The sequence below is a fragment of the Gymnoscopelus microlampas genome, assembly GCF_963454915.1.
Source record: "Gymnoscopelus microlampas genome assembly, chromosome: 19".
Classification (NCBI taxonomy): domain Eukaryota; kingdom Metazoa; phylum Chordata; class Actinopteri; order Myctophiformes; family Myctophidae; genus Gymnoscopelus; species Gymnoscopelus microlampas.
Window position 1 is genome coordinate 42,337,387 of NC_139956.1, and position 20,629 is coordinate 42,358,015.

The 20,629-nt window shown below is 39.9% G+C and overlaps 1 protein-coding gene across 1 annotated transcript; it reads right to left on the minus strand.

The window, feature by feature from the left end:
• Window positions 1-18,895: 18,895 nt before the first annotated feature.
• On the minus strand, window positions 18,896-20,135 carry LOC311034974 (uncharacterized protein). The gene is made up of 4 exons (XM_084043017.1): window positions 20,081-20,135; window positions 19,886-19,992; window positions 19,166-19,375; window positions 18,896-19,110 (listed from the first exon to the last, which is right to left on the minus strand). The coding sequence occupies exons 1-4, from the start codon at window positions 20,090-20,092 to the stop codon at window positions 19,092-19,094; spliced, it is 348 nt and encodes a 115-aa protein (XP_083899143.1). The 5' UTR covers window positions 20,093-20,135; the 3' UTR covers window positions 18,896-19,091.
• Between the last annotated feature and the right edge of the window lie 494 nt (window positions 20,136-20,629).

Below are 20,629 nucleotides of genomic sequence, written 5' to 3' on the forward strand. Positions count from 1 at the left end.
AGTTTGAGAATCACTGCTCTAATAGCAGGCCTGTGTTTTGTTGTATATAACAGAGAGGGCATTTACATCGATGACGATAAGACTTCTGAAATGGTTCACTAGGTCTGAGAGTGGCTGTTCTGGTGTGTGTACTGCAGGTTTGGGGGACTGACACAATGTAATAACGACAATAATGGCACAGTTATGAAGGAAGGTGTTACATGTCTGCAACTGTTGACACCAATGAACACTGTGAGACAAAATGAATGCTATGTCCCATTAAAGGATGATGCTTCTTTACTATTGTGTTCCGTTCATTTTGCTCTCCGCTCACTGTATACGCCTCTTCAGTGCCTCATAACCATCATTTTGTCTGTGACCCTTGAAGGGCAAAACCACTTTGGTAGAGGTTTGGGTTGTGTTACCTTGCCATGGATAGAACTCCAAAGGTGGGCAAGAACAAAAAAACTAATGAATCCATTGATTAGAAATGGATAATTCTAAATATGCTCCTCATTGACTTACATTGTACAGTGAAACAGCTCTCAAAGTCACTCTTTTAGCACATAAACTAACGCAAAAAGTTGATTCTGACACGATGGAACATCACCAAACCCAGTACTGTTTGTCTTTTAAATAGATTCAGGCATTTTTATTGGGAAGAAAACCCTGACTGGATCCGATAATACAAAGATAATACAAATGAAACTTAATGACTTCAAACTCATGATTCAATATTTTTATTTCAATAAAGATGATAAAACTGAAACTTAACATGACATCAAACGTATTAATCGATATTTGTATGTATCCACATTAACTCGGCCGTCCCGTCGATTTTCCCCAAAACATTTCCCCACATTTTCATATTCCAAGATTTCTCAAAATCTTTCAGAAGTTATATATTTTTTTTCCACAGCCAAAAATAGCAGATCTACAAGCTCACAACACGGCGTGATGCGACGCGTTGTGAGCTTGTAGATCTGCTATTTGTCGTGTGATAAAGTATACGGTTGATACTGTATGACAACATGATATCCCATAATTATGATAAACTGTTATAAAAATGAATAAAAACATACATAGACACATGAATAATAAGATAATGAGTGAAGGGGGTGCACCTTCCATTCCGACATCTCACCACTCCGACTAGTGGCTTCCGCGTGCGGTTAAGGTTAGGGTTAGGGTTAGGTATAGGGTTCGTCAACGTCGGAAAGGCGACATGTCGGAAAGGAGAATTGCACCCTGAGTGAAGATGGACAGTAATCATCATAATAAAGATATGTTTTTATATACAGTTTATCTAAAGCTGTAGTCTAACTATTCTACACTACAATGCAAACAATATTTATGTTGCAATATTTTATATTGATGAAACAACATGATCGTCAGACGAAAATAGCCGATCTACACGCTCACAACGGGTTGCAGCCGAGTTTATCTTTCATTTTAATGTGTATTTTCAGACATTGAACTTCTTAAACCATCAATACTTAATGCATTTGACCTTTGACCTTGGCCCGGTCACCGCCCCCCCCCCCCCCCCCCCCCCACACACACACAAACACTACACCAAACCTCTTCACCAAAAATAGCCGATCTACAAGCTCACGTATCACAGCGTGACGCATTGTGAGCTTGTAGATCGGCTATTTGTCGGTGAATGTTCGCCCCCCAGAATTGGGATAATGGGGTTCAAGTGGTTCATTATAAAAAAGTAAATACAAAGTTCCATCACACAAAGACCTCAGAAGAGAAGATTTGTGTAAAAAAAAAAGTTTTCAAAAATAGCATACATGTACAAGCTCGTGGAAAATCTAAAATGACAAATGATGCTTTCCTGGTTTTAATGGGTTAAAATAAATGGTTCTTTAAAGAACCTTTGGACTGAAAGGTTATTTTTTGGACCAACAAAATGGTTCTGCTATGACATCACTGTGCAGAACCAGTTTAGGTTCTAGTTGGAACCTTTATTTGTCTGTGTTTAGCTGCTCTCTAACTACTAGATCTTACACACCTCTGCTGTAGATAAATTACCTACATATATCCCTGCATAGAGAGGTTGTGTGAAGGTGGTATTTACTGTATGGATGTAGGCCATTGTGTTTCCATTAACATGGTAAAATGACACAGTACCTGCTCTGTGATCTACGTCCACCCCCACTACCCCATTACCCATGAAACCGAAAATTGTGGAGGGACGAGGTCCTGACAGTTCAGTCTCAATGCTGTTGTGTCTGAACTTGTAGTTGTCTGAGCCAGGGTACCAACGTAACATCCAGGACTTGTCATTCATACCAAACGCTGAAAGGCCCTTCTGCTGTCTGTTGATGTCTATATAACTGACTGCTACACCAAGCCATCCACTCCATTTTACTTCAAAGTAACAACGTTCAGACAGACTCTCTTTACTCAACACCTGAGAGTTCGTGGTAAATCTGTGAGGATTTTCACGATAACTTTGGTTTTTTCCTGTATTCGTCGCCTTCATGTTCTTCTCTGACAGGATGAGGTCGTAGTTCATCGTGTTTTCGTCCATTGGAAGTTGACAGGAATCTGTGTGACAAAATATCACAACTAATTAAACACTTTACACCTGGTGTCACTGTGTTGGCCATGTTATTAATGCTGAACATTAGCATTATTAAAGGGATTCTAGTCAAGTTCAGAGATCAAATAAAGAAAAAAAACGGTTGTCAAACACTTAGTACCGTTGACTGACAACCCCTTCAGCCAATCAGCAGTTCAATTCCCTTCAGCCAATGAGCAGCTCCTTCTCCCCATCTCCAGCCAATATGACGCAGGGGGACTTTAGAAGGGGCCATGCCGAAAATAGGTTGCTTTATTCAGATACATACGTGTCACTGCCCGCCCCTGCCGGTTTTCTGATTTTTTTTATTTTTTAATAGGCTCTGTCATGATAAATAGACCACATATATGAAGTTAAACAACTAAATTCTATCCAAACGATATCTTAAAGTAAATTCCCTGCCTCAAAAAATAAGTTTGAGAGTGTTTTAAAACCGAAAGTAAAAAGTAAAAACTGCCCACAGAAAACATTTTTTTGTCAGCTGCACTCGGTTCCATCCGGTTTCACTCGACCAGTTCACACGGACGCGCACATGCGTGCGTTTCATTCACGTCCCGGATACCCGGATGTCAAAACATAAATAGTAGGGAAAATACGGATTTCAGAAAGAGGACTGTGTTTCAATGCAGGAAAACACCCCAGCATCATTATGTAGTGGCTGATAGAGGTGGGAAAATGCTAAATATATATATATAATATTTTTAAAATGTAGGCTTAATGTTGACTAGAATCCCTTTAACATTATTATCATTGTGTATATGTTCGGCATTATAATCCCCTGTACAAGATCCATTCAAGGACCTGTCCCCGGACCTCACTTTGAGAACCACTGGTGTACTGGTATCCAAACAATGTCAGTGTATGAAGGGTTTGTGTAAAAGCAGTGAACTGATCACCATGGACTCACGTTGCAAAAAGTCCTCTCTGTTTGTGCTCCCTCGAGGCACTGGTGGACGTGGGACATAGACTGGAGGCTCTGGTGGACGTGAGACATGGACTGGAGGCTCTGGTGAACGTACGACATGGACTAGAGTTACTGATTCTGATAGACACGAGACATGGACTGGAGGCTCTGGTAGACTAGAGACATGGACTGGAGGCTCTGGTGGAGTAGAGACATGGACTGGAGGCTCTGTAAATAGAATAAGTCATTAAACATCACTGGTGAACGTGGGACATGGAGTGGAGGCCCTGTAAATAGAAGTCATTAAACATCACTGGTGAACGTGGGACATGGAGTGGAGGCCCTGTAAATAGAAGTCATTAAACATCGTGACTGAAGAATGACCTGAACTGAGGCTACATTTTAATCTACAAAGTATGCACAAATCAATGAGTGCGTTTGGAAATACACACTGGGTGTGCTGGGTGCTCTCATTGGTAAATGGTCTATTCGGTGCAGTCGGTGCGTCCAGTGTACTGAGTGGGCACACTGACCCACCCTGCTCTGAAGCATGGTGGGTCAGTGCATTTGATTGATTGATTGAATACTTTATTAGTCAGAAATGTAAACAGCACAGAGGTCAAATTAACACCACAGGTGTCACTATTTTCAATAATATAAAAAATGTTTAAAGTTAAAAAACTAAAACAAGTATTTTTTTGGAAGTGTGTTCTAATGTTAGTCTATTATATCTAGATAACATCATTATCCATTGTCTTCATCATAGGAAATGTAATGAGTGAATTTAAACATGTTTACAATTGAAAACGACATATATTGAAAGATGAACCCCTAACCCTAACCCAACATAATATTTTAAAGTGTTTTCATGGATATGAATGCATTACAAGTCAGCTATGAGGTGGGAGAAAAAAATATATTTTTTTGAGTATTTTGGGCTGAGTTAAATCACGGGTCAAATTTGACCCGCTAACACCACAAGTGGATGCAGGTTTCTAACACAATGCAAGGGTTAAGAGAAGACTGCGCTAGCCATTATCCCCAATCCATTACGCTCTCCTATCTCCCTGTCTGCAGTGTTGCCTGGTCTGATTATTATAAGCCACATTGGGCTTGTTTTTCTGAAGTTGCCTGTAAATAATGGTAGAACGGTTGTAAGCATGTAGATACGGCTATATTCAAATAGCCAACATATATAAATATGCACATTGTTTAATGGACGACATATATAGGTTTGAAGTGCTCATGTGGCCTATTATAGTCGCTTCTTTTGGGCTTGTTTTCATAGACCTGGTTGCTTATTTCTTTCGCAAATTCTGGCAACACAGCTCCAGCCGCATGTGGGGATTTTACATGGAAACATACACCCGACGTTTGGTTTCTAAGCTCTGGCCTTTGATTGCCTTTCAATAAAACCACATTTGATAAGACATACGTATCACCTACATATTTGCCTATATTTTTGTATGGGACAGTGCCAGCTCCCTTATCCGTATTTCACGGGTAATGGGCAAACATTCATGGGTAATGGGCAACGGGGGCAGCTTTAGATTGGCACATAATAGAGCCGGCAGTGTGTTATGAGGTTTCATGGCTGTCGGTCAAACGGATCATGTCAAGTTTGTCTTTTTCAATTGAGTGCTATAGCGCCACCCTTTGGCCAATGGTTGTGAGTTTCGTATCTTGGCCGTTTTCCATGACCCTCTAGTCTACCATATTGCTGAGTTTAATAAAAAACAACGGAAGAATAAGGAAACAAACAAAAACAATAGGGGTCCTATGCACTACATGCTTGGCCCCCTAATAACAACAACAACAACAACAACAATAATAATAATAATAATAATAATAATAATAATAATAATAATAAGGACAATAAAAGCTCACCTCTTGGGTTCTTCGGGGGGCCAGGACCATCCTGTTGAACACAGTCATGTTATTTCATTTCAACAACATGTACAATATGGTATTGTACAGTATGAAATCTATTGAACAATATTATGTCTTGGAAGAGGGAGGAGATAAGACAAAGAATGCAATGAAAAAAACATTTAGACAGACAGACAGACACATACACACACACGTAGGAAAGGGTAAGATCATTGTTTTTATGTGAGTGAATGAATTTAGAATGCATCATGTATTCTATTGTTTTAATGTGAGTGAATGAGTTTAGAATGCATCATGTATTATATTGTTCTAAAATGAGTGAATTATTTTAGAATGCATTGTGTATTCTATTGTTTTAAAGTGAGTGAATGAGTTTAGAATGCATCATGTACTGTATTCTTTACCAGCTCCTTTTGCACCTGGTGGATGGCTTCACCAATCTCATCCTTGTACTCCTCATACAGGCCTCCTGTCACAGCAATACATTCTGGGAACAACACAGAAAGATGGCAGTCAGTTCCTATAGCCATGGCTACACTTTATACTATTTTTTGCGCCTTTTGTCTAATCTCATGTACATACAGTATGTGCTGCTATGTGGACAGACATACCTTATGTCTAAGCTCCTATTAAAGATGTGTTAAATCCACATCTCAGGCGGTAGTGATAACGCCACCATCTTATGCTCTATCCCTATTATGCAAGTTGCGCTGAACGCAAACACTTAAGGAATAAGACTCGCCAGCATATTTTACGCATTGGAGAGTGTACATATGTTAATTAAGGGCGCAATGCGGTATCTGCTATGTTGCACCTTGACTTAAAAAGACTCACCGCTTACCGCTAAGATGGTTAGACCACGTCTTAAGTGCAAAAAGAAATGTGAGGTTGTAAAGACGCCGGCAGTTTAACTAAGCACTACTCTGTCAATTCTAAACCGATTGTTATAATTTAAAGTTCTCTATAATCTGTGAAGTGTCTATTTTCAATAGGTGTTTTCGATAACGTTTTTCATTTATTTTTAATATATATTTTGATGAATCTAACATGTTAAAAATGGAGTTTGAAGTTATAATGGGTTTGTATAGGAAGGGCATGTCTGATAAAATGAATGTCAAATATGTAAATACTGAATCAAGCAACTTAAAAACTTAAAAAGGCTCACAAGAGCCTGAGTAGGCGATATCATGACCCAAAGCTTTTTTGAAAGTGAAATATCCCTTTAATACAAATACAAATGAATTCATGATTTCTTAATAAGTATTTTATCCATTCAACCTATCACCAAAAAATAGATTTTTAAAAGAAAATATTGGAAAGGTGTAAACTGTCATGACATACATGTCCTTTACAAATGTAAACTTTTGATCACAACTGTATGTAGGTCATGTGACCTATAGTCGCCAGATGACTAGGCCAATAGATTTGGGCTTGTTTTCATAGACCTGGCTGCTTATTTCTCTCGCAAAATATGGCAGCACTGCTCTCCGCACGTTGACTGTTACTTTCACAATAGCATTTATTCATGTTCCCAAAGTGTGGTCTGGGGACCCCCAGGGGTCCTTGAGGGATTTCCAGAGGTTCCATCATTGGTTGCAAAGTGCAGTACTTGTGTTTGAGACCCTACCTCTCAAACACAAGGTTGCGCAGACTTAACGAGCTGCAGGCACACTTAAGTTTCTAAGGAATGTTGTTTCTAGTTTTCTCTTACATTCTGTTATGTTCAGCACCATTTCATTGTACTCCCATTGGTGATCAGTTTACCAGTGTCTCTACAGGTGTGAGGTATAAAACTAACAAGAGATGGTTGTTGCAGGGCAGTCTCCTCACCTTTAAAACAGGGTCTTTTGTCTGGAATTTGGTCCCAGCACCTCACCATGAGTTTTACCAGCTCCTCCAGCCCTGGGGCCTTCAATCTTTCAACCTCCGCCAGGGACGGCCTATCTCCCCCACAGACATCAAACCGTACGTATTTGTGGACAGGATCTGAGAGAGTGGAGGGGAAGATAGATGATTGTAGGGGATAGGAAGTGTAATACATTGGAGAACGGGTACTTATCAACTAATGTGTTTGTAATTATTGTTATTGAGGGGGGGTGCTGTGTCCACCAAGGTATTTTTATTTTATTCACATGTATGTTTTTAAGTGTTTACAATGGGAGCACCCCAGCAGCCTGATGAGTCGCTGAGCATTTATTTTGCTCAGATAATGTTATCAACTCGGAGTTGTTTTAGGCTAGGACATTGGCATTTTAAGACGGGGAAAAAAAAAACGTCTTGGTAGACACAGAGATTGATGGAGAGAAAACAGAAACTGAAGACAACGAAGGAGAAAGCAAGACAAAATTAAGAAATAATTACTCACTTAACATGGTCCACAGCAGTATTGCGTAACTAAAATAAAAAGAGACATTGATCAGCAGTTAGCCTAGATAACCACATATCACACATGGGACACACAGCTGACATGTTGCATTCCAGTCACACAGAAAATGGCACAGGGAATGATAACATACCTGTAGACATCAAAGGCACAGGTGGTTGTGTATGTATAATTAAAGGACTCTGGAGGTGCAAAGAAGATCGTTTTCGCCCCCGCAGTAACTGTGTTACTGTTGGCAAACCTGGCGATGCCAAAGTCAGTGATCTAGATGAATAAGAGAGGAGAACAGAGATTTTTTTTAAAAGAACAGAGGGAGAGAGAGAGAGAGAGAGAGAGAGAGAGAGAGAGAGAGAGAGAGAGAGAGAGGGGGGAATAGACAGAGGGGAAGGAGAGAGGAGAGAGAGAGAGCAAGAGTGAATGATAATGTAACACTACTGTGACAACGGCCAGGCAAACTCTACCACAGTATTAAGTGCCTGAACACCCGGCTTTTGAAGATTTTCTACCCGGCTACCATCAGACTGTTGAACAAGGCCTGAACACTGCCTGCCGCCAGTCTGGCCTGTCACGCCGGAATACTTGTCTTTTATGTCAGTCTAGTCTTCCCGTGCGTTACTTTCTTCATGCAGATATACCTGTCAGAAGTGACACTTATTGGGACATCACATTTTCAGGCTCTATAGTCCAGAATGTTTAAGTTTTTGACATCGGAGCGGTTTCTCTGTGCCTAGCCAGAAGACTGGCCGGATTCATAACAGCATTTTCCCGGGTTCCGGTTGTTATTGATGCTCGAACAGGAGACAGCTGATGCATTGATAACCTCTATGGGACAAGAGGCAGTTCATTGATTTCGCTCGGTGGATGAACAGCATGCTAATGATTCTGACTGAGTGATGGGACTGTTCCAAATGTTTTCGTCGAAACGGTACGTGATACATGTTGTACAACCAAGCTTACTTTGGCAGGGCCCCAAGGGGCCACACATTCTCAAGGCACAACCACTGTTCAATGGTCTGCCATGAGAATAGCCACTGCAAAAAACCTAAATTGCACAAACACGGGATACTACAGTAGTGGTACAGAAGTGTTTAACACTTAAAATGGCCATAACTCAGTGACCATTGCCGTGATCAGTGAAATATATGACTTGTATATTGCAATTGGCTTATAGTTGGACGGTAGACTGGCGTCACAAATATGCAGCACATTATACGCCAAGCTTACGCAGGAGATATATTTTCAACACAAATGTCACATACTGCCTCGCCATCACCCTGCATGGGACTCACCTTGACATTTAGGAATGAGTCCAGCAGTATGTTGTCAGGCTTCAGGTCCTTGTGGATGAGAGTGAGACTGTGAAGGTAGTTCATGCCCAGAGCCACTTGGTGAGCCAGACGAAATACCAGGGACCAGGGTGGCAGGTGCTTTATTTTTTTCTGGTGAGGGGGGGGGGGGGGGGGGGGGGGGGGGTGGTAAAACAGAAACATTTAATTCACAATCACACAAATGCTAATAAAGGCTCATATCCTGGTTCTTTTGGGATCTTTCGGTGAAATAATATCCAGAACAAGGTTTATTTTTTATTTGTCAATACTCATATTGATTGGTTTTGGCTTTTAGCTTACTGTGTTTATCAGGTGGTTAAAATTGAACCGTTATAACTAAATAAATTAAATTTAAATATGGCATTTAACCCTAAAAATGACCTGCCCTAAAAAGGGAAAACACTGAATGCTAATGTATATATATATTGTATATTCATGTATTTATACAAGTTGTTGTCTATGGTGGTGGATATATTTCTATTTTATATTGTATATTATTTTGCCTACGTTTTTACTCTTCAAAATGGCTGCCACTGACATCACTAATCTATACCCTCCTTTCTTTCCTTTGTTCTGTTTGACTCTGAGGAAGACAGCCCCACAGCTTTACCTCCCCTCCAAAACCATTACTGCTGCCACCCTCTCCACCCTCACCACCTGCCTGACTGACATTAAAACCTGGATGCATTTCTGTGTGGAGTTTGCATGTTCTCCCCGTGTCTCCTAGGGTAGGTACCCTCAACAAAACATGTAGTAATCCTGGTCTCTATACTGCCTCCCCCTTGATCGCTGGGGCGGATGATGGAGGGGAAAGGAACTGGTTGGAATAACGCGTTCCTTCCAGGTGCTACGTCGTACCGGGGAAACTCCCCCCTGTCAGTTGATAAGAAACGTAGTTGGCTCTCATGCATTGAAGGAGGCATGAGCTCGGCTCTGGGCTCCTTAGGCTGGCAGGGGGAGTGTAGCGCCCAGGATTACTTAGACAATTAAACAATCCCTTCCAATCCCACGTCAACCAGATTACCAAAACACCTCCTCAAATGCCACACCCCCTCCCGCTCCCTTATGTCAGGTGATGCCAACCTCCTGGACTCCCCCCACCCCAAAAAATATATATAAATAAAATGCACCTGGGGTGACAGGGCTGCAAAACAATAAAACAGGGTTGAGTGCTCCAGTATATTTTATTTGGGTAATCTCTTCTGAAGTGCCCAGGTATTATTATCATTATTATTATTTTCTCTGATACCTATAAAGGCTCATAATGGCTATAATCCTTCAATAGAGCACTTAACCCATGTTAAGCCTCATCTTCATCTTACAATAAATGCACAGAATATCTGTACACCAGTCTAGTATAATATAATTCATTATTATTACTTGGGAATAGTGCAAGTCGCTGCAACCATCTCTATGTCTATCATGGTCCCTTTTGTGCCCATATATGGAAAAGTCCTTGTGCAGTGGTAAACGTGTGTTGAGAATGTCTGCAGAGTGCAGACTGACTATGAAAAGTGGACTGACTAACGAATCAAATGGCAGGTGTGTGGAATTTGCCAAATCAGCTTAGGCTGCGGTTGCCGTGGCGATCAATTGTCTCATTTAGGCCACGGCCAGAGCCTTTTCTGGCGGTTCTGGACAACCGCTGGACAAACACCCATCTGACACGTGCGTCTACGCGTGTCGAATGTGAAGCTGGACGGTGGAACAGTTCTGGAGACATGTGAATAGACTCTATGCACAGCGGCCATATTGGGAATGAATTGGGCCCCTTCCTTACTTCCTTCACAGGTGTTACCAATAATACAAATTAAGGCTCAGTTCCATTTAGTGTGGCATAGTGGTTGTCTTATTTTCAAGGACCCCCATAACTCTGAGAGTGTACAAATGGAACCAAATGGACCCTTACGGGTCCTTTTGGTTCCATTTGTACACTCTCAGAGTTACACACCCACCATAAGGGTCCATTTGGGAACCAAAATGGTGTTTCTAGTGAGCCAATATGCACATTATCAGCACCCTGACCAGAATGGAACAGAGCCTTCATTAGTATCATTGGTAACACCTGTGAAGGAAGTAAGAAGAGGCCCAATTTATTTCCAATATGGCTGCTGTGCATAGAGCCTATTACAGACAGACGTACGTACAGAGATGCTGTGCCTTTATTGTGAGTGTAATATTATATAAATCATTGAATCGGTAAAGAGTAAAAGAGCTGACCTGAAGCAAGGATTCGAGGGATCCTCTCTCCATCAGCTCCATGACCAGACCCATGGATACGAAGCGGGTCTGGTTTACAGGGCCCCTGTAGATCCCCAGGACCGTCATGACATAGGGGCACGCTCCACGTCGCATCAGTTCAATCTCACGAAGCAAATCCTCTTCTGCTCTGAAGATGATACATTTGCTTATTGGTTTAAATAGATTATCATGCCTTATGTCACAGGAGGCAAAATGTTTGTGTGTGTGCAAGAAGTGTCCAAGAACAAATAGAACAAATGCAGTGATATTTAAATGTCAACATGTATCCTTTAAATCCTCATCAGCACCTAATAACTTTTCCACCTAACCGTCATTAAGACATCATATTTTAATACAAATGTGTATCCAATAAATCGCTATAAACAGCACTCAGTAACTTTTCCACTTACTTCTTACTATCATCCTCATCGTGAGCTAATATTTTAATGGCCACATCCCATCCCCACTGCTTATTTCTGGCCTTGAAGACTTGACCAAAATGTCCTCCACCAATCAACGTCCAGCTGTCCAAACTCTCTGCACCAATCACTGCTAGATCTGCAGGGGAGCTGGGCTGCGCCATTGTTCACTGAAGAAAGGGGGGGTTTAAATTAAATTAATTTAAATTAAATTAAATCAAATTGAATTGAATTGAATTGAATTAAATTAAACTAGAAACAAATTTCCTACGAAAATGTAAGTGTGCCTGCGTTGGCTGAGGGGCTTTGCCTATAACTCTGCCGTGGTATAATAGCCTGGTTGGCCCGGTCGTTGCGCACGTTTTGATGTATACATTGGCGGGGCCGTGTCAACCGTGTGGGAGGAGTAGCATTTTGGTCCCCTCGGGCAGCCAAAAAAGTTAAGGATAAAAGCAGCAAAATAATGATAAAAAATAAAATATTAAAAATAAACCGAAAGTCAGAAAAGGAAAATTAAAAAAACGAAAAATTCAAGGTAAAAATGAGCATCTAAAACAATGTTTGAAAAAAAATCGATTTTTTTTTTTAAAATATTGCGCCGGTAGTGTAAACCGTGCGGCTGTTACGGACGACCGAACTTTTGTGGCGACATTAAATAATATTAATAAGTATGGTGGAATACAACAAGTGCTGCCTTGCCATTACATGGCAGGCACACTTAATAAGTATGGCGGAATACAACAAGTGTTGCCTTGCCATTACATGGCAGGCACACTTAATTAAATTAATGAATAAGCTGCAACAAGACCCGCTGTTTTCAGAAAAGGTTTGCCTATTAAAACTATTCTAATTACTCACCCCATGAAGCCTTGAATTCATGGAGATTTTATTGTTTGTTTGATGCATTCCTAAAAGCCAATAATCCAATAGTTGAAGTTAAAAAGAGACCAATCTCAACAAGAGCAAACCATATTTAAAACATTCTCTTTGAACCTGGATCATCAGTAAGCTCATCAGAGATTACACTGTGAGAGTTTTTATTTTTATTGATTGATTGATTAATTAATTAGTCAGAAATGTAAACAGCACGTGGTACAGAAAGACATTAAGGCTAAAAGGATAACACAAAAGAGTCTTAGGGACATGTTTCAATTGTGCTCCTGTATTGTGGTGCTATAATGTGGTCCTTGGAGTTGATATTATTATGTTATAGAGTGTTGTATAGATCTCCTACTGCAGGACACTGGGTACATTGAATTATTGACAAACATTATGTCTGAACGACTGCGACCTTTGTCATATAATCGGTTCAGGAATCTAAAAGAAGGCATATCATACATTGTTTTCTGCTGTGTTGCTTTTCGATGTTTACACTGTATAATTTTGTAGCGGTATCTAAAGGGCACAAAGTATGTTTCTGAACGGCCAAAGTATCGCGGGACTGTCCACCATTTCCTGTCTGGCAACCAAGTCTCACAATATCACCGAGACTGAAACGATACCTGCCGCTGTTTAGATGCCTCAATAGAATGATCTGCTTTGCACATCGAGAACCAAGTGATTAGAAAACAACCTGCTATGTGTCTTCTTTTATATTCCTGAACCGATTAAATGACAAAAGTCGCAATCGTTCAGAAATAATGTTTGTTCATGAGCTGGTCCAGCCGGCTCCATCCACTGCAATGTGTTTAATCAAACTTCCGGGTGCAAGGTTTGCCACCCATGAGTGTCATGTTAATATATCTAGAGAACGGACGGACGGAACGTCTTATCCTTTCAAAACCTTCCTTGGTGAGATCCAGGAAGTTGCCACACAGCCTATGTGGTGCGTTTTCCTCAAGTAGGAGTCTCAAAAAAGGTTGTTTCTTACAATAAATAACGATATTGTCTGTGAAATTACATATTTAAATCTGTGATTTGACATTATTTTTTGTTCTGTGTTCGATGGTTTTCTTCAAATGACGATTATTTTAAGCCTCCAGTAAGATCATTTAACATTTCCCCCATATCCAAATGCTAAACACCATCACTTTTTTTTGTTGGATTTCCTGCCAATTCAATTTCAATTCAATTCAATTCAATTCAATTCAATTCAATTCAATTCAATTCAATGCAATGCAATGCAATGCAATGCAATGCAATGCAATGCAATTCAATTCAATTCAATTCAATTCAATTCAGTTCAGTTCAGTTCAGTTCAGTTCAATGTGATCGTGTCTACCGTCCTTACCTGTCAAGTCCTGATGAATCCAACGTCTTTGTCTGTAGAAATGTAAATGTAATTGCAATGGATTAAATTACATTCAAATGTACAGTAACTGTTGAATGTGTTGTAGTTGCAGTCAGTCACACAGTGTCTGGCAGGCTTGATACTAAAATGGCAGAGACACATTGATAGATACAGAGATATAGAGAGATACAAACAAACTAATGAAGCTCCTCCCACTGTGTGTGTGTGTGTGTGTGTGTGTGTGTGTGTGTGTGTGTGTGTGTGTGTGTGTGTGTGTGTGTGTGTGTGTGTGTGTGAGTGTGAGTGTGAGTGAGTGTGTGTGTGTGTGTGTGTGTTCAGTATGCATTGTCAGTGGGCTTGATAACAAGTCTCAACATGGCAGTGATTGGATCCTTTGATGATGGGTTGTGTCATTGGCATTGTAAACTGATTTATTATTGGGTGATGATGTAACCTGCTTGAATCATCAGATGTGTGTGTGTGTGTGTGTGTGTGTGTGTGTGTGTGTGTGTGTGTGTGTGTCTATATATATATGTGTCATTAGAATGCAGTACGGGCCATATGTCAGTTACCCTCCATAAAACACACATTAAAAAGTAAATCACTGTATTTGAAAGATGTCTGAAGTGTTTAAACGTACCTGAAAATGTATGTTCTGTTTATCTAAGAGCTGGAGAGACAAGGAGACTCCTGTCACTGAACAAACACTTGATAGCAATGATCAGAATATAGTGCTTTAACCTTTTAACAAGATTTTTTTTGTTTAACCAAAACATACCACTTACCCTACCTTTAAAGGGATAGGCCACCCAGAAAATTACTTTTTTTCACTGTGGATTAGTCACCCCATGGAGACTTGAATTCATGGATATTTTTTGTTTTTGTCGCATTCCTAAGCGGACTGGTTGTATCTCCTACCGGTCCGCTGGTCATCAAATTATTGGCTTAGAAATGCGACAAAAACTAAAAAATATCCATGAATTCAAGTCTCCATGGGGTGACTAATTGATAGAAAAAAAAACTAATTTTGGGGGTGAACTTTCCCTTTAAGTAAAAGTAGCAATACCACAATGTAGAAATATTAAATACTAGTACAAAAGTATTGGCATCAAAATACTTAAAGTACCAAAATTAAAAGTACTAATTTTGCAGAACATTTCTCAAAGTTTTCACAATAGGTCAAAATCTTTCAAAAGTTGCAGATCCACAAGCTCACAATGTGTCACATCACGACACTGTGAGCTTGAAGATCTGTAATAATAAATCTAAATCTAAAAAGTAACTTTTAATTACAGGTTTCAAATAAGTGTAGTGGAGTAAAACGTACAATATTGCCATTGGCATGAGACAAGAGTCTATGTTTAGTTCGTATTTCAGACCAAAAACATCTGAAGCAAAGCCAACAGTGAAGCTCTACATTTACTTACATTAAATAACTATTGAAATAAATACAAGTGTATATAAATATATATATATATATATATATATATATAATGTAAGTAAATAAAAAAAAGGCTAAGAAAACAATAACAATCACTTAAATTACAAAAGGAAAAACCTAAGACAATTCTTCTTACTTACTTGACTTATCTTGAGTAGGATATCCAACAACGGCTGGGTAGAAAAAACTAAAAGCTTCTCAAAAGTAACTTTTGTAGTAATTATAACAGCTCACCCGTTCGATCAAGTCCTCAAGCCTCAATGTATGAACTGAGGTTCATGATATGCTATTTATCTGTGCTGCTCTCTCTCTCTCTCTCTCTCTCTCTCTCTCTCTCTCTCTCTCTCTCTCTCTCTCTCTCTCTCTCTCTATCTCTTTATCTTTGATTCAATCATTTACCGTTCACTGACAATCAGCTTGATCAAAGAGTTCTCAAGCCATCTTACAAAACCATACAAACTGTGACAGTATTTGCTGTCAGAATTTTTGTTTTACATCCAAGTAGGAAAAGTTAGCTTGGGAATAATTTGAAACAAATGCCATTAATATTTGTTTATGTAAGTTTTGCGTTCACTTCACTTTGTATAAAACCTTTGGGAAAAATAGCAGAAAGGTTTTTATAATGTAAATCAGTGGTTCTCAACCTGTGGGTCAGGACCCCCAGGGGGGTCCCCACAAGATGTTTTGGGGGGGGTCCCCAGATGACAGTGAAGTGGCAATTTAAGGACTTTTAAGACCTTTTTAATACCTCAAACATAAAGAAAGCAGGAAAAGAAAAAGACCATTACTGCATTAAAAGTAATCAACAAACTATGCTATATATATAGGGGGGGGGGTTCAAGTATGATCATTTTGGGGGGTCACAACCTAAAGAGGTTGAGAACCACTATAACGGTAGTTTGTATTTACAGTATTTCTATATACTGAGATCACTTGGTGCAGACAGGAAAGAAATACACAATGTATTCCATGAATCCTTCTCCTGTCACAACAGATCTCAAACATCTTGCTGCTGTGTTTGCACATTGTTGCGCTTCACCCAGCAGATATGACAGTGTTTTGTCAATAATCATGTTTTCAAACTCTCCTTAAGTGACTGTTCTGGGCAATATACGGCCCGGGGCCGGACCCGGCCCTTTGACCATCTCAATCCGGTCCGCCAAGTAAAAAAATAAAAAATGCACTTTAAAAGGCTGCCATATGTTAATGGTTTTGAGACAAATTACCATTTGAGTACACACCTGCATTCCTCCATCCGTATTTACTCAAATGTTTTATATGTTTATAATGTAACAGTGAAATAGTCTGCCATGAGTCCATATATAACATGATGCAATGTGTTTTATCAGTGACCTATGGAGAGGTGCATATCAGATAAGATACGGCATTGACGTGGATTGTTTTGTGTAATCTTTTCATTGTAACCTCGTAGAGTACATCAGAGTGATACAAAAAAAAAAATCAACATTTTGTAACAGAAAATTCTTGATGTGAAAGCAAGGACCTTATTCTAAAGTAGTCTGGCATGTCTACCAAATTCATGCAGTTTTAACATAATTCAGCACTATGTGTTTCAAGTTTGTATAATGTGTGGCCCTTCACTCAGGCTTTGTCCACATTTACACGGGTATTTTCATAAACGCAGATTTTTATATGCGTTTTAGGGGGTTTACCCACACGCAAACGCGTTTTTGGTCCATGCAAACGCATCTTTTTGAAAACTCCTTCCACGGTGTAGATTTTTAAAAACAGCGTTTATGCGTCGCCGTGTGGACAGCATAAACAGAGTTTTTCACATTATAAGCATGCGCAGTGAAAGTACTGTAATATAATATAACATGATATAATAATTAGCCTATATAGCCTACATTATTTATTTAATATTCCTCACTGTCATTGCATGTTGACTGCATACACTTGCAGTAGGCTATGTTCTATAGGAACAAATCTTATTCTGTATAGGCCTATGAATAAACAAAATTGAGTCAAATCAAACGTGTAGACTCATCGCTCCAGTAAATTTCATACAAGGACCTTTTCATGCTCTTTTTAACCAAGCACCCCAACAGGTGATGTGCGTTCAAATCTGTATTTTTATAATAAAGAAATAACCATTAATAGGCTACTGGGTTGTGGGACATGTTGCGCTCCAGGCGCTCATTTATCAAATATTTCCAAGTGACATAATTAGGCCTACAAGCAATACAAATCAAGCGATTTAAAAACAATCTAACATATTTACAATGTTATAAGTTAGATGCTTAATCATTCACCCAGTGCCATAATAGTCATCAGATCTAAAGGATTTAGCTGGAATATTTTCATGGAGAGAGAGTGGTCTCTCAACAGGACTCAAGAAAAAAACTCAGCAGGAGCTCTTCTTCACGTTCAGCGGGAGAATGGAGATAGGTAACTCCCACCAAACACCAGCCATTATCCATTAATGTTTAAGCATTCATGAATCACTCCATAATCGTTCAGATTGTGGCATTCTGGCCAGGGCAGGCTATCTCTCATGAATGTGCATGGTGTCACGGGCCGGCCCGGGACACCATGGCCGGCCAACATTACACAGGTTAATATACAGGAAGTGAACAACTAGAGGTGTGGACACATAATGGACGGGTACAGTCACCAATGCATCAACCCATCAGGTGTGAAGGTGGTGGTCGATACCAGTAGTATAATCGGATAGAGAAATAATTAAATAAACAAAATAGCCCACAGATATCATGTTAAGTTTACATGAGTATAAACCCTAGGGTTTATACTCATGGTAACTGATGACTGGTATGAGAGCCACTGGTCTAGCGGCTGAGAGCTGAACCAAGACGTCTTTGGTTTTATTTTCAATCCGAATCCCAACCCTCAACATTCTGCCTCCACCAGTGTTATGGAGAAATTGGTGACCTGACAAAAGATGTGTCCATCTTGTGGACTTCACATGTCAAACATCCAAAGTCAATCGCTGTTAGTTTATGAACGGAGTTGCTCTGTTCATAAACAAACAAACGGTTGTTATTTACATGACAAGTCCACGAGATGGTCGCATGTTGTCTGAAGGTCACCAATTTCACTGTAACACAACACCACCATGCTGGAGGTAGGCCGCGTGTAGACGTCCAGGGAGTGTGTGTACAGAGTTTTCCTGCGATCGGTCCAACGGTGCCGGAGATTAGCTGTTCAGACAGACGTACACACACACACACACACACACGCACACGCACACGCACACGCACACACACACACACACACACACACACACACACACACACACAGGGTGCAAAATATAGTCTCTTCTTGTATGTAGTTCATTTACAAAGCATATGTAAACACAACTGCAGTGGTTGTATTTGGTCTTCCTGCTCTTGTATTGAGACCTTTAGATCCTATGGTCTGAAGGTCAAAGTTCACCGGCTCTATTAGCTCAGTTTAAACATAATTTCAGCACTTGGGTGGAAGAGCTGGGTTTGAATCCCTGAAAAAAAAGGGTGAAAAAACGTAGTTGAGCGGAGTCCCACAGGGCTCTCCTAGGACCCCTGATGTTTTCACTCTACACCACATATCTTTGGTGAATGTTTACAGAATAGGAACGCTAGGGTTCATGTGGTTAATACAGCCATTTCTCCTGTCATTAATGTAGGATATCTCTACTGTCAGAGTTCAGCTAAATGACGTCTACATTATACAGATTTCTTGGGTCTTTTTGGTGCGGGGGGCCCCATCAGGGCCCCATCAGAGCTAGAAGCTCTGGGACTTTTTGGGGGCGAGGGGCTGAAAGAAGGGTTCACCCAGGGCGCCATCAGAGCTAGAAGCACCACTGTCCTTAAGATGTGTGGACGTCGGCCGTAACATCTTCTTCAGGGTGACTCGTGTGTTCCAGCCTTGGTCTTGGGCAAACAGGTAGACACAGTGAAACAGATCAGGAAACATCTCCACCAGGTCAATGTCAGCAGCAGCCTCAGCACTGTAAACACACAAAGCAGTGATCAATGAACACTAAATGTTATGATGAACACACTGACATCTATCTATCTGCTGCTTTATAAAGTACTGAACGCATCACATTATTGAATTCAGCTTCATGGCTCCTAATCATTGACAAGCTTCAATACGAGACAGAGAAGATGAAACATTAAAACTAATTATAAAACAAAATGTGTGTTTTGTCTTTGTGCTGTGGCGGTGTGAAGCAAGTTACCAGTTCCCATCACATTATATCCATATAATGATCATCCTTATGAGATGTAAAGCCTACTGATCATTACCAACACGTTTTATGAAAATAAAAATGAAAAAAATAATGTTCTTTGATTGTGACCTTGACCAAGTTCTTAAAAACATCCTAACCCACTTTAGACTACACACCCAGTGAAATGATCACACATTAGAACAAATATATATTTTGTACTTAGAAATGAATCGGAGCGACTACACTTTGTGTCGTTTACTCATTTTGTAATCAAATTCAACGTACTGGTGTGCATGGAGATTGCGTATGAAACGCAGCAATTCAAATCCATTCTCAGAGTATCCTGTCTTCCCTCTCCTTTTCTCCATCTCCTGGAACACCTTGGGTGGCAACTGGAAAAACACACAACTTAAATAATAAATGAACTCTTTCAATAGACATAAAGACACATGTTTTCACCTCAAAAGTTGCTTTAGTTACCGTGTCTTTCATTTTGTCTTTCCATGCATCAAACAGTCCCTTCTCAGCACGCTGGTCCAATCCTGGTTCTGGTGGTCTGGGTTTCTGTAGTATTTCTCTACTTCCTTTTCATTTCCAACCAGTTTCAGGAAATCTACTCTCCTGGAAGATTTTACAAAACAAAGATAATGTACAGAAACCATCATTCTTTAAACATGTTGGTAGAAAAACATTTAAAGTAAATGTTAAAATCTAAAATATGTGCCCATGGATATCTGCTATTTTCACTATTTTTGAAAATAGGGCATAAAGTGGTATTTCATGTTAAAACATTTCTGGGGTCATTTAACGACTAATCGCGCTCGCGCACCCCAGACAGTTTTTAAGTTGCTTGATTCAATATTTTGATATTTGATATTCATTTGATCGGATACCCCAATAAACCCAATATAACACATTCACCTTCAAACTCCATGCTAACCATTTTAGACTGAAAACACACGTCTCTGCTTCTGGTGACTGATATTGTCCTTCTAATGAATGTTAGACTCATTAAAACACACGTCTCTG